The sequence below is a fragment of the Lutra lutra genome, chromosome 3 (assembly GCF_902655055.1).
Source record: "Lutra lutra chromosome 3, mLutLut1.2, whole genome shotgun sequence".
Lineage (NCBI taxonomy): Eukaryota > Metazoa > Chordata > Mammalia > Carnivora > Mustelidae > Lutra > Lutra lutra.
This window is the reverse complement of record NC_062280.1, coordinates 125,394,475-125,409,375: the sequence shown is the minus strand read 5'-3', so window position 1 is coordinate 125,409,375 and position 14,901 is coordinate 125,394,475. Positions and strand designations below refer to the sequence as shown.

At 36.9% G+C, this 14,901-nt stretch overlaps 1 protein-coding gene across 4 annotated transcripts in view; it reads left to right on the top strand.

Moving 5' to 3' along the window:
• Window positions 1-14,901, top strand: part of FLT3 (fms related receptor tyrosine kinase 3) — a 73,955-nt gene that overhangs the window by 14,633 nt on the left and 44,421 nt on the right. For 3 of the 4 annotated variants that reach the window (XM_047723015.1, XM_047723014.1, XM_047723012.1), the window contains exons 2-3: window positions 6,844-6,965; window positions 13,228-13,430. In XM_047723015.1, the coding sequence (XP_047578971.1) occupies window positions 6,844-6,965; window positions 13,228-13,430 (325 nt within the window). Of the gene's footprint in view, window positions 1-4,050; window positions 4,194-6,843; window positions 6,966-13,227; window positions 13,431-14,901 lie in introns of those variants that run through there. The other variant, XM_047723013.1, reaches the window with a different exon arrangement.

The following is a 14,901-nucleotide window of genomic DNA, read 5'->3' as shown; positions in this document are numbered from 1 at the left end:
ACAGTCTAGCAAAAATGGGTAAACTTCTAAAAAAAATACAACCTACCAAAGACTGAATCATGAAGAAACAGAAAATTTGAATAGAATTACTAGGAAGGAGATTGAATCAGGACTGAAGAACCTACCAACAAAGAAAATCCAGGACCAGATAGCTTCAGTGGTGAAATCTACCAAATATTTAAGGAAAAATGAGTATCGATCTTTCTCAAATTCTTCCCTCCCCCCAAAAAAGAACACAAGAAAACACTTACAAACTCATTTTATGAGGCCAGCATAACCCTAATACCCAAACCAAGGCAAAGACATATATATGAAAATTACAGGTCAGTATCCCTGATGAAAATAGATGCAAAAATTCTTAACAAAATATTGGCAATCCAAATTCAACAATACATCAAAAAGATCATTTGCCATATCTAGTGGGATTTATTCCAGGGATGCTTGAATGGTTCAACATCTGAGTGTCAAACAATGTGATATACCACATTAACAAAATGAAGGGGAAAACCGTATGATCATCTCAACAGATGCAGAAGAAGCTTTTTTTTTTTTTAAATTCAACATCCATTCATGATAAAAACTTTCACAAAGTGGGTTTAGACAGAATATACCTCAATGTAATAAAGGTCATATGTGACAGGCCCATAGCTAATATCATGCTCAGTGATTAAAAGCTAAAGGCCTTTCTTCTATCATTTGGAAGAAGACATGGATGCCTACTCTTCCCACTTTTGTTCAACATAGTACTGAAAGTTCTGTCAGAGCCATTAGGCAAGAAAAGGAGATAAAAGGCATCCAAATCAGAAAGGAAAACGTAAAACTAATTCTGTAGCAAGTAGCATGTTATTATATACATAAAACCCTGAAGACTCCAACCAAAAAGTGTTAGAACTAATTAAGAAATTCATTAAACTTGTAGGATACAAAATCAATATATAAAATTCAGTTCTTGGTTCTATACACTCACAACAAACTATCAGGAAGAAAGTTAAGAAAGAAATTCCATTTACAATTGCATCATAAAGAATAAAATATCTAGAAATAAATATAACCAAAGAAGTAAAAGATCTGTACCCTGAAAAGTATAGATATTAATCAAAGAAATTAACTAAGACAAATAAATGAAAAGACTTTCCATGCTCATGGATTATAAAAATTAATATTGTCAAAATGTCCTTACTATTCGAAGCCATCTACAGATTCAGTGCAATCTCTATGAAAATTCCAATGGCATTTTTCACAGAAATAGAAAATCCTAAAATTTGTGTGGAACTACAAAAGACCCTAAATAACTAAAGCACTCTTGAGAAAGAACAAAGTGAAAGGCATCACACTTTCTGATTTCAAACACTATTACTGAGCAATAGTATTCAAAATAGTACAGTATTGGCATGAAAGTGAACACATAGATCAATGGAACAGAATAGAGAACCCAGAAATAAACTCATACACCTATGGTTAATTTATGACAAAGGAGCCAAATTATACAATCCAGGAAGGATAATCTTTTCAGTAAAAGATGTTGGGAAAACTAGACAGCCACATGCTAAATAATCAAACTGGACCACTATTTTATGCCATATACAAAAATCTCAAAATGGATTAAAGACTTGAACATATAACCTGAAATCATAAATCTCATAGAAGAAAACATAAGGGGGTAATCTTGACATCAGTCTTAGCAAGATTAGATTTTTCAGATTTCACACTAAAAGGAAAGGCAACAAGAGCAAGAATAAATGAATGGGACTACATCAAACTAAAACTTTTGCTTAGCAAAAGAAACCATCAACAATATGAGAAGGTAACCTATGGAATGGAAGAAAACATTTGTAAATTATGTTTCTGATAAGAGATTAATATCCAAAATATGAAAAGAACTCATGCAACTCAATAGCAACAACAACAACAAAAAAAAAAAAAGGAGAAGAAAAAGAAATTTGGTTAGAAAATACATAGAAGAAATGAATAGACACTTCTCCCAAGAGGACAGCATCACTAATCATTAGGGAAATGAAAATTGAAACCACAATGAAATATTTTCTAACACCTGTTAGAATGGCTGTCATTAAAAAGACAGAAGATGACAAGTGTTGGTGAGGATGTGGACAAAAGATAAGCTTTGTGCACTATTAGAAGGAATGTAAAGTGGTATAGCTACTATGGAAAACAGTTCATAAGTTACCCAAAATAATAAAAATAGAACTACTATATGATCCAATAATTCTACTTCAGGGTACATATCTATAGGAAGCAAAATCACTATCTGAAAGAAATATCTGCACCCCTGTGTTCATTGCAGCGCTTTTTATAGTAGCCAAGATTTGGAAACAACTTCAGAGTCCATTGATGGATGGATGGGTAAAGAAATTGTGAGATACGTGGATAGATAGATCTACTATATGTAGTTTTCCATGGTAACTGTACCATTTTACATTCCCTCCAATAGTGCACAAGGCTTCTCTTTTGTCCACATCCTCACCAACACTTGTCATCTTCTGTCTTTTTAATGACAGCATTCTAACAGGTGTTAGATAATATTTCATTGTGGCTTCAATTTTCATTTCTCTAATGATTAGTGATACTGCCCTCCTTGGAGAAGTGTCTGTTGCACATTTTCCAACCAGATTTCTTTTTCTTTTCTTTTTTTGCTGTTGAGATAAGTATACATCTATCTATCTGTCTATCTATCTATCTATCTATTTATCTATCTATCTCTGAATACTATTCCACCGTAAAAAAAGAAAGGAAGAAATCCTGCTATTTCTGATAACATGAATGGACCTTGACGGCACTATGCTCAGTGAAGTTAGTCAGAAAGAGTAAGACAAATACTGCATGATCTCACCTTTATGTAGAATCTAAAAAACCAAACTCACAGAGAGAAGGGATTGGTAGTTGCCAGAGGCATGGGTAGGGGGTAGGAGAAATGGTTGAAGGTCATTAAAAGGTACAAACCTCCAATTATAAGATAAATAAATTCTAGGGATGTAATGTAAAGCATGGTGACTATAGTTACCAATACTCTGTTATGTATTTAAAAGTTGCTAGGAGGGGTGCACCTGCATGGCTCAGTTGGTTAAGTGACTGCCTTTGGCTCAGGTCATGATCCCGGAGTCCTGGGATTGAGTCCTGCATCGGGCTCCCAGCTCCAAGGGGAGTCTGCTTCTTCCTCTAACCTCCCCTCTCATGCTTTCTCACTCTGTCTCTCTTTCTCTCTCTCAAATAAATAAATAAAATCTTAAAAAAAAAAAAAGGATTTCGTATTTAAAAAAAAAGTTGCTAGGAGAGTAGATCTTAAAAGTTCTCAGCACAAGAAAAAAAATTATTCCTATGTGAGATGATGGATGTTAATTAAACTTACATGGTAGTCATGTTGTAGTATATACATATTTCAAATCATTGTGTTGTATACCTTAACCTTATACAATGGTACATGTTGACAATATCACAATAAAACTGGGAGAAAATACTGTCAAAACTCGATAATAAGAAAATAAGCACCCCAATTTTAAAAGATTTGATGAGGGCAAATATGTAAACAGACACACTGCCAAAGAATATATAGTATGTCATAGAAACATCCAAAAGGATGCTCAACATCATTAGGAAAATAGGCCTTAAAACCACAATGATTTATTATATACTTAGCACAATGGCTAAAATTAAAAATTCTCATCATACCAGGTGTGCTGGTTGAGGATGTGATTTCCACAACTGGAATGACATACATGACAGTGCTGTACAATGACAATACGAATATAAAATGATACAGCCTCTTTGGAGAGCAGCTTTGCACTTAGAAAGAGACATGACCTGAGTACTCCAATCCTTGGTATTTAGTCAAGAAACATAAAAGCATATGTCCAAATCAAGACTTTTATACAAATATTCATAGCAGCTTTATTTGTAAGAGGCCAAAAGTGGAAACAATCCAAATTCTATCCACAGGTAAATGAATTAAAATATGTATTATATCTGTATAAAAGACTACTACTTGTGAGTTGAAAGGAGTGAACTATTGATACGTACTACAGTAGGGATGAATTTAAAAATAAAACAGAATGAAAGAAGCCCGACAAAAAAAGAAATTTCATACTATGTGATTCCATTTATATGAAATTTCTGGAAAATTCAAGCTCATCTATGGTGATAGAAAGGAAATCAGAAGTTGCATGGCATGTGGTTGTGGGGTGAGTAAGAGGGAGGGATTACCAAGGAGCATGTGGAAACTTTTAGGGCTGAATAAGGTCACTATCTTGACTATGATGATGGTTTTATAGACTGATTTGTACTTATGTCAAAACTTATCAAGTTATACACTTTAAATTAGGTTCAGCTTACTGTATATTAATTATGCTGAATAAAACTATTTGAAAAAAAGGAGTAGGGAGAAAAAAGAACACTAGGAAATAAGACAGGGAAGTTTCCTAAACTCTCTGATCTTTGCCCCCCTGGCCACCCGCCCCCCATCCCTTGCAATTGTGCTTATTTGATTTTTTTTTCTTTTAAAAGACTAGGGGCTGGGGCACCTGACTGGCTCAGATGAAAGACAATGCAACACCCCCCACACTTTTTTTTAAGTCTTATTTATTTAGAGGCGCCTGGGTGGCTCACTCATTAAGTGTCTGCCTTTGGCTCAGGTCACCTTCCCAGGGTCCTGGGATTGAGCCCCACATCAGGCTCCCTGCTCTGCAGGAAGCCTGCTTCTCCCTCTCCTACTCCTCCTGTTTGTGTTCCCTCTCTCGCTGTCTCTCTTTCTGTTCAAATAAATAAATAAAACCTTTAAAAATGTATTTATTTATTTGAGAGAGAGAGAGAGCACGAGCATGCGAATCAGGGGAAGGCAGAGAGAGAGAGACTCTCAAGAAGACTCTCAGGAGCATACAGCTCTTGGGGTCATGAGTTTGAGCCCCATGTTGGGTGTAGAGATTGCTTAAAATAAAAAAGAAAGGAAAACAAAAGACTAAGGGCTATATTAGGAGAAATAAAAAACACATAATAACTAAATGCTGATAATATTGTAGTCAAACAATTACATTCTCACCTTACTTGTGGCTATATAAATTGGTATACCACCTTTGGAAAACCAAATGGCAATGCATATCAAGAACTATTTAAGTATATCCTTTATGTATTTTTATATCCTTTAATCCACTAGTTCCACTTCCAGAAATGTATACTAAAGAAATAATAATTTAAAAGTGAAATGCTTAGATAAAAAAAGAAACAGTAAAAAGCTTAGTGAAGTAATTTATTTTATTTCATTTTTTCCAAAGATTTATTTAAGAGAGAGAGAGCTTGCATGTGCATATGAGCAGGGGAAGGAGTAGGTGGAGAGAGAGAGGGAGAGAATCCGAAGCAGACTACTGCTGAGCTCAGAGCCTGATGCAGGGCTCAATCTCACAATCCTGAGATCAAGATCTGAGCTGAAATCAGCAGTTCGATGCTTAACCAACTTAGCCACCTAGATGTCCCTTGGTGAAGTATTTTAAATGGCAGAGGGCAAAAAAAACAAAACCACAGAATGTATAACAGCAAGGGAATGATTAGGTCATTTTTGTTAGTGCCACCAAAGGAAAGCAAATCAATTGCATCTAGTATCATAAGAAATGCTTATGATATATTATTTTCAAAATCAGAATACAAAATGATTTCTACTCTATTAATGCAATTAGTTAAAAACTATGTCTATGGATGGGAAAGGTTCTAGGGAAATGAAAATGGTTTATTTGTCAGGATGTCATGATTTAGGGTGAATTTCCTCTTACAGTTCTACTTGTGTTGGTATAATATGACTTCTTTAATAAAGAACAAAATAATAAAGATAGATGAAAACAAACCAGTGAATGTATCTTAATATGCAGTTCTCATAGCTACAATACTGAGATTTTAATCAGATGATATGGTACAAAGATGGTTGAACACATTCATTTACCTTCCACCAAGAATCCACTCAAATGACAAAAATTTTTTAAAGACATAAACTTACAAGGACAATGACACTGGAGAGACAGAAAATAAAATTTAGAGAGATTTAAAACACATGAAGAAAGTGGAATCAAAAGATGCAGGATGAAAAAGCTGAAAAGCAACCTGATTTCCATTGTAGGACCCCCCCCCCCAAAAGAGTATAAATTGCCAGCAGCAACTCCCACAACCTGGGCAGCCAACTTGAGTGAGGACTCTTCTTTGGGAGATCTGATTAGCCCATGAAAAAAAAAAACAAAAAACAAAAGATAACCGCACAGAGAGAATGGAGCAGCAGGTCAAATCATGCCCACAGAGCTTACGATGAACACTTTGGACTTCATTCTTATATATGAGCATACTGTCAAAGATCATCAGTCATTTTGGAAAAACATCCAAATGATAGGAGAACAGAAAGTGAAGGAGAGAGAAAGAATCAAAGAAATAATTCAAGAAAACTTTTGCTGAGAGGTGAATATGAGTTTCTGGATTGAAAAAGCCTACTGAGTGTCTAGCACAATGGATGAAAACAGACTCTCCATAAGGCACATAATTCTAAAAATTTAAGTGCACAAAGAAAAGATTTCACAAACATCCATGAAGAAGGAAAAATTGTTTGTGTGCCAATAATCATTCCTCATTCCTCAATATTTCAAAATGCTCAGTAGCACCCTGGAAAGGACTGCTCTAAGTACCTCTGTTCCTGATTTATAATAAGACTTGCCTTTTATGAAATCATATGTCATACATACTTTCCTGTTGGCCTCCTTTGCCTGATTACATTTTGTTTTGTTCTTTTGTTGTGAAATGAATGCGTATTTTCTTTTAAAGGTGTGCATGTATCAACATTGTTGTCTTTATTTTGTTTTACAGTTGTTTTCTCAGCAATGATATTTGAGACTATTACAAATCAAGATCTGCCTGTGATCAAGTGTGTTTTAATCAATCATAAGAAAAATGATTCATCACTGGGGATATCATCATCGTATCCCATGGTAAAGTAATATTAAAATTCTAACTTTAGCTCTTTTCTCTAGAGGCCATACTTTGTAAGCTATCGAGGCTTAGCACGGCTATATGGGTTTTTCCTTTTGTGTGTTTAAATATATTATGTACTTATATGTACTCCATTCTATCCAGAGTCATGTTCTTTCCTGGATTCAGGAAAGACACAGATACTCAGCATGAATAAGTAAAAGGAATTACCCTTTCTCCTTAAAGAGAATTTATTTAGGCTTCTACCTTAAACCCGAGTCCCTAATTTCCAAGTGCCTCCTGGATCTAGATAAAACAGATTTTCCATTTGCTCATTAAAACCCACCTATAGGGGCGCCTGGGTGGCTCAGTGGGTTAAAGCCTCTGCCTTCGGCTCAGGTCATGATCCCAGGGTCCTGGGATTGAGCCCCACTTCGGGCTCTCTGCTCAGCGGGGAGCCTGCTTCCTCCTCTCTCTCAGCCTGCCTCTCTGCCTACTTGTAATCTCTGTCTGTCAAATAAATAAATAAACAAAATCTTTAAAAAAAAATCTTCTAAAACCCACCTATATTTCATTTCTATTTCCCCGAACCTGTACCTATTCTTATATTAATTGATTTCCGTTTATGGGCCTGTCTAGTTTCTGGTCTTGAGAGGTCGCATTATTTTAGACTACTTCCTCCCCTGCACCTTCACATTCAGTCAGTTATCAAGTCTTGTCAATTCCTTTTCTTTGATAGTTCTCATATAATCACCTCATATTCTCTGGTCTCATAGCTACTTCCCTCGTTAACTCCTCCGTAATCACAATAATATCATAAGTGGCTTCTTCCTTCTCCAGTTCATTCTGATAGGGCTCCCAGACGATTCTGAAGCATGGCTACGTCCTTTACAGCCTGCCTTAGAACCTTCAGTGGCTTCCCATTAAACTGACGTGCAAATTGCTCTGTCATCTGACTCTGGCTCCTTCAGGTTCCAAATTTGTTTTCCATCACCCTTCTTCATGCAATTCTTCTAACAGCTTAGGTATTTACTCAAAGGAAGGAAGCTTAGATAACAGAGAACTGAAAATATTAGAAACACGTAACAAAAAGTGAACATAAAGTGTAGCCAATTCCATGAACATTTCCAGCTAAGGATTCATACCAATATAAAGTCATTCTGTTTTCTTCTACATAAATAGAATACATAAACACATAACATATACTACATGATGCCCTGGACTTCACTTCCTACCCCCTAATATCAGAGATAATAAAAATATTCTCAAATTTAAAATATAGTGTGAAATAGGTTCCCATAACATTCTACATGCATGGAAAACTCCTAATTTAACACATGATTTTTTTATGCCAGAAGCATGGCTGGTTTTACTTTTTTAAAAACAGATATTGGCATCATAACATATTGCTTATTAATAATTAATATTTTTGCATACAGTATTTCAGTGTGCTCAGAAAAATGTTGATATTATTGGCTATGCTGTTTTAAACATTCAGTGTCTTTTCAACTTAAGAAAATAGCTGCACAGGGGCGCCTGGGTGGCTCAGTGGGTTAAGCTGCTGCCTTTGGCTCAGGTCATGATCTCAGAGTCCTGGGATTGAGCCCCGCATCGGGCTCTCTGCTCAGCAGGGAGCCTGCTTCCTCCTCTCTCTCTGCCTGCCTCTCTGCCTGCTTGTGATCTCTCTCTGTCAAATAAATAAATAAAATCTTTAAAAAAAAAAAAAGAAAATAGCTGCACATATTGAAGTGTTTTCTTAGAAAACACAATCTGTAAAAAAAGCTAATAATTGGTCTTGGTTCCTAGGATTAAGTCCTGTATTTTTTTTCATGTTGTAGAAGTTATGTTCTTATGCAATATTTAGGATTGTTTTAAGACCTAGTCTCTCAAACAACATTAAACAGATAATCCTACAAATCCTAGATGATGCAAAGATGAGCAGTCTACATAATTTGCTTTCACCTTCCTGAAGTTGAAGCTGCTCCTTTTGGGCATTTTCCCACTTTAGTGGGGAAGTGTATTGTTAGGGGAGCAGCGGTCTTTAAAAAATTTGTTTTGATTTCTTCCACAGTTCACGTTGCTCAGATGAGACATCTTTCTGAGACTCTTACAGTTCAGGAGTGTTTTGAATAACCAAGCATTCTAGTAGACGAAACTTGACCATGTAACTCTATTAAATAAGCAATTACATCCTTAGCTGTATTACCAATAAAACCTGGAACCAAAATAAGATGATTTTACTGTTCCCACAATCCACTTAATTGTTGTTTGAAACCTGAATGCTTTCACCATTTATCATTTCTGTTTGAAGATGAATGTAATATACACTGAGTTTCTCCACTGCAAAGTTACTATTTTCTTTGTAAATAGCAGGTATTTGGGGGCATTTGCCAATATCCTGTTTCTCCTCCAGTTTTCACCTGCTGGTTTTAGCACCCATTGGTGGATCTTGCCTACAACAGTTACTACTGTGATGTTTGCCTAATGGTAATTTTCTTTTTCCCTTATTCCCTCTACATTTCTAAATTGGAATTGCGTAAGGAAGAGTTCTCTCTTCTCTCCATTTTATTTATTTATATCAATACGGACTCAGAAATATTTATTTTATTCTGTGATTTATAACCCAAGACTATCAGTTTTATTTTGTTACTCAGATTTGTACAGCTTTTGTCATTGGGAGCTACTTCAGGTTGATTTCTATGTCCCTTCAACCTGTGCCCGTGTTTTCTCAAACACTGACTTACTTTCCAGTAATTACAATATAGTTCAGGCTCATCTTGCATTTTTCCTGCCTTAGCCCTAAAATTAGCCACTTCTCCAAAAAACAAAACAAAACAAAAAACAAAACAACACTGGGTTTTTTGGAGAATAGTATTTAGAAACCATGGTCTGAGAGCTGCGTGTGCTCATTGCTATTGGGATGTCATTGTCTCTGGGCCCTCTAGGAAATGTATGTATGTATGTATACAATCTCCCCCACCACCACACATGACACTTTGTCTCCCTATCATCTCTACATCTACCTACTTACCTATCTCTAGATCACCATCAATTCATGCTGATAGCTATGATGTCAATTCAGCGTCAAAGGTTTTATTCTACCTTTTCCTCTTTCCATATTTGTATTTCTCTCTCTGATAGTCAGAAACCAGGTTCTCATTATCTATAATAATTGACTTACATAAACCTGGTAGATATAAAAACAAATTTCAGAATTGCTAACCCACATTCCAGTGAGAAACAGATTTACAAACTAGAATAGAGTCTTTGTGCATAATTATTTTAGTCTTTAATCATACAGTATCCAGTGTAGTATTTTTCTGTTATTTATGTTAGTTCTTTTCTTTCCCACCCCCTTTATCATGGTTACATTATGAATCTGTAATATAATTAAAATTTTTTTACTATTCCATTTTGAGTTCCCCCCAAATCCTGGTTGTTTTAATTGTTTATTTTCTTAAGTATGTGAAACATGTTTATGGTCCTAAAAGCCAAAGGTGTATAAAAAGATATACTCAAAGAAGTATTACTCCCTCTTCATACCTATAACTAAGTTTCCATCCTTTTCCCACCTACTTCTTGTTTATAGCCAATCCCTTTAGTTTTTTTTTTTCTTTTTTAGAGAGAGAGAAAGAGTGTGCTGGGCACGGAGGGAGGGGTAGAGGAAGAGAGAGAATCCCAAGCAGGCTCCATGCCCACTGTGGAGCATGACAAAGGCCTTAATTCCACAACCCTGAGATCCCAACCTGAACCAAAATCAAGAGTTGGTCACTTTACTGACTGAGCTACCCAAAAGCCCCCACTTCAGATTTTTTTGTCTTAGTCCTAGATTTCTTATGCCCAAATAAGCAAATACATGTGTATTTTCTGAATCCCCTTCTTTCTTACATGAGGTGTAGTATATGTGAAAGTAGCTAGTTTTCACTTTTTTTCGCCTAACAGTATATCCAGATCACTCCAAATCAGTTCATTGAAATTGTCCTCATACTTCTTTATAGCTGCACAGTCCTCCATTATGTGGAGGTACCATTGTTTATTCAACCACTCTTCTGTGTATGAGCATTTAGGTGGTTTCTAGTATTTTGCAATTACTTGTTTGTGGGTATAGATTTATACATGCAGTCCTCGAGTGGGGGTTGTTGGATGGGTGCACATGTAATTTCATTAGCTATTGCCAAACATTCCTCCAGAAGGGTCACACTGGCTTATATTCCTCCAGAAATGTATGAGAATAGCTGTTTCTTCACAACCTCACCAACACCATGTGTTGTAATACTGAAAAATTTTTGGCAGATTTATAGATGAGAAGTAATACCTCAGTGTTGTTTTAATTTGCGTCTTCTAATGATAACTGAGGTTGAACATTTTATTCTTATGTTCAAGGGTTTTCTTGATATCTTCCTATTCAGTTCTTTTCCCCATTTTTCTACTGTGTTTTGGTCATGCGTCCCTCATTGGTAACAAGTTCTTTATATATTAGGGGTATTATATTTATAATATATATTGCAAATATTTACTTCTAGTATGACAGATTTTTTTTTACCTTGTTTTGATTTGTTTTTGCTTTATTCTGTGCCTCTCCTTTAAGATCCAGCTCAATTTCTGGACTTCAGTGAAGCCTCCCCACTACAACCCTCCCAGCTTGGTAGTTACTTCTTCCTCATCTGAAGTTCCAGGACACTTAAATTTACCTTTCAAAATACTAGTATCTTTTTAGAGGGCACATCATATTTCACCTGGTGTTTTAGTTATTCCTTCTTACTAGACTTGAAACACTTTAAGGACAAGATCAATGTCTTTTCTTCCAACTCCCATAGTGCCCAGTACATGGTCTAGCACTTAACAGATACAGAGTAAATGAACTTATCATTTACTTGCTGAATAAATGGGTAAGTAAAACCAGAAGTATGGTATATGATCAGTAGCAGAAGACCTACCCTGCTCTTCACCTGAAGAAGCTTGTGTGTGCGTGTTTGTGGGTATGCGCACACGCGCGCATGCGCGCACGTGTGTATGTGTGTGTAGGCATGCTACACTATGTGTTTGAGGGTAGAAGGTGAAGGGTCCAGAGACAGAAGTTGCTACTACACCCTCTTTCAACGTGTCTCAATTACTTAAAGTAGGGAAGAAGTGTGGTGGTGGCAAAGAGCCTGTGGGGATATCTGCCCAGAAAATATTTTGTTTTTTAAATTCCCTCCAACACAAATACCAATTTACTATTACTGTGTAGATTCTTATCTACATACCAGTAATCACAAAAGCAGTCACCTATGTCTTATGCATTTTATGACTATTGTTTGTATATTAGTTCGTTAGAGCTGCTGTACCAGAGTATCACAGACTGGGTGATTTAACAACAAATTTATTATCTCACAGTTCTGGAAGCTAAAAGTCTAAAATCTACATGTCATCAGGGTTGGTTCTTTCTGAAGGCTGTGAGGGAGGCATCTGTTCCAGGCCTCCGTCCTTGACTTCTAGAGGTTCGTCTTCATATTCACATGGCACTTTTCCTAGCAGGTGTCTTCTTCAGATTTCCTCTTCTTTTGAGAATCCAACACAACAGCCTCATTTTGACTTGATTACCTGTGGAAAGGCCTTATATCTAAATAGGTCACATTCTGAGGTAGTGGGGGTTAGGATTCAACACATGAATTTCAAGGGGACACAGTTCAACACATAACCATATGTAAAACATATTAGAAATGCAGCCTAAACTCAATTATCTTTTTTTTTAAAGATTTTATTTATTTATTTGACAGAGAGAGTGAGCAAGCACAAGCTAGGGGGAACGGCAGGCAGAGGGAGAGGGAGAAGCAGGCTCAAGCCCAGCAGGGAGCCCGATGTGGGGCTTGATCCCAGGACCCTGGGATTATGACCTGAGCTGAAGGCAGACACTTATCCAACTGAGCCATCCAGGCGTCCCTCCCTCTATATTTTTTTGAAAGATTTTATTTATTTATTTGACACAGAGAGAGAGTACAAGCAGGGGCAGAGGCAGAGGGAGAAGCAGACTCTGCTGAGTAGGGACCCCGACATGGGGCTCAATCCCAGGACCCTAAGATCATGAGCTGAGCCAAAGGCAGGCGGGAGCTTAACCAACTGAGCCACCCCGGTGCTCCTATCTCTTCTTTTGAGAATTGTAAATAATAGGATTTTCAGTTAGTAATACATTCTCCAGCACAGTGGGCAGTACATAAACGCGAATCTATTTGATAAAGGTCCCAGCTAAGAAGAGGATGTAAAAACATGCACGAATAGTGAATCCACCTTGTTTCCACACAGGCATCAGAACCCCCAGAAGACCTCGGGTGCGCCTTGAAGCCTGAGAGCACAGAGGCTGTGTATGGAGCAGCCACTGTGGAAGTGGACATGTTGGCATCCATCACACTGCAAGTACTGGTCAACACCCCGGGGAACATTTCCTGTCTCTGGGTCTTTAAACACAGCTCCCTGAATTGCCAGCCACACTTTGATTTACAAAACAGGTGAGTGGGGGGCAGGGTGGGGAGAGCACCCACAAGGATTTTGGGAGGAAAACTTCCTTGCTGTAGAATGTAGTTCACCTGGAGTTTCTTTTCAAATATCTATCCATATCCATCCTAACTGTTATCTCCAGTGAAATAATGAACTAAAAATATAGTTAGGGCATGAATACATGGGGTTATGTGTTTATCAAACCTATAGGATGTCTAACACAGAAAGTGAACTCTAGTGTAAATTACAAACTTGAGTGAGTACCAATATTGGTTCACCAATGGTAACAAACCACACCCATGTAAGATGTTAACAATAGGGAAAACTGTGTGTGTGTGTGTGTATGTGTGTGTGTGTGTTGGGGGAACATATGTGGGATCTTTCTATACTTTCCACCTGGTTTTTCTGGAAATCTAAAATTACTCTAAAAAATAAAGCCATGTACCTAAAAAATTACATATAGATATAGTTAGGGCCTAAGAAGGCAGTGAGCAGCTGGAAAAATGTAAAACAAACAGCGAAAGAATATTTGGGATTTTTATGGTCTCTTGTTTTTTTTTAATTGGATCTTGTCTTAAAGATAGAAAGTTAGAAAATGTTCATTACATTCTACTTCAAGTAGCCAGAAGCTTCTTTCTGGGAAATGCTAGGAGAAAGAACATTTGGTTTTAATCTATTTTGTTTCACAGTATGATGAGCAGAATTGCCAGTGATATCCACGAAGTATTTTAATAGGAAACTGATCTGGGTATGATGGAACATGGGCCTCATGATCCAGAAAAATATTTTAGCTAAGAATTGTGATGGAATGGCCAAGTCTGTGTTTGACTCTGTTCTGATTGTGCCCTCCCACCCCCCCAACCCGCTGTCTGGGTCCCTCTTGCTGGGACCAGATGGGGGCAGGAAGAAAGAGACAAAAGTCATTCAAATGCCCCTCGGTAATTCTAAGGCTACTTTTCTCTCCAATTCTTGGGGTGTTCTGGTGCCCCATGGTGTAGAGGAGTCTCTGTCTTTCCAGAAACCATGCAGTAAGTGGGACCCAAATGGCCTACAGTGGTTATCCTGCCCGACTGAGGTATGGGGGAACATTTCTGTGACTGACTTGTACCAGATTGTTTGCATTTGTTCCCTTAACGTCAAATAAACTTGTAAATAATTTTTAGGACAGTGGCTATAATTCTAAAGTTTGCTTCTAAATCTTGGAACACATTCATTTTCCTTTCCTCTTTTGAGACTGTATTACTCACTTCTGTTTTTTGGTTATTTGTACCTTGGGGTTAAACCAAAGCACTCTTCTATTAAAAATTTTGGCTTAAAGAAATGTTCTGGTAATCCTATTAAAATTTTATGCCACAACATTTCCCACTGGATTGAGACCAAAAAGCAAATGCAGGGTTGTTGTCATTCCATTAGATTTTGCCTTTTTTGATTTAGGACCAATGGTCCTATTTGTCAGTCCATGTCACTAGTCTTGACTAATAG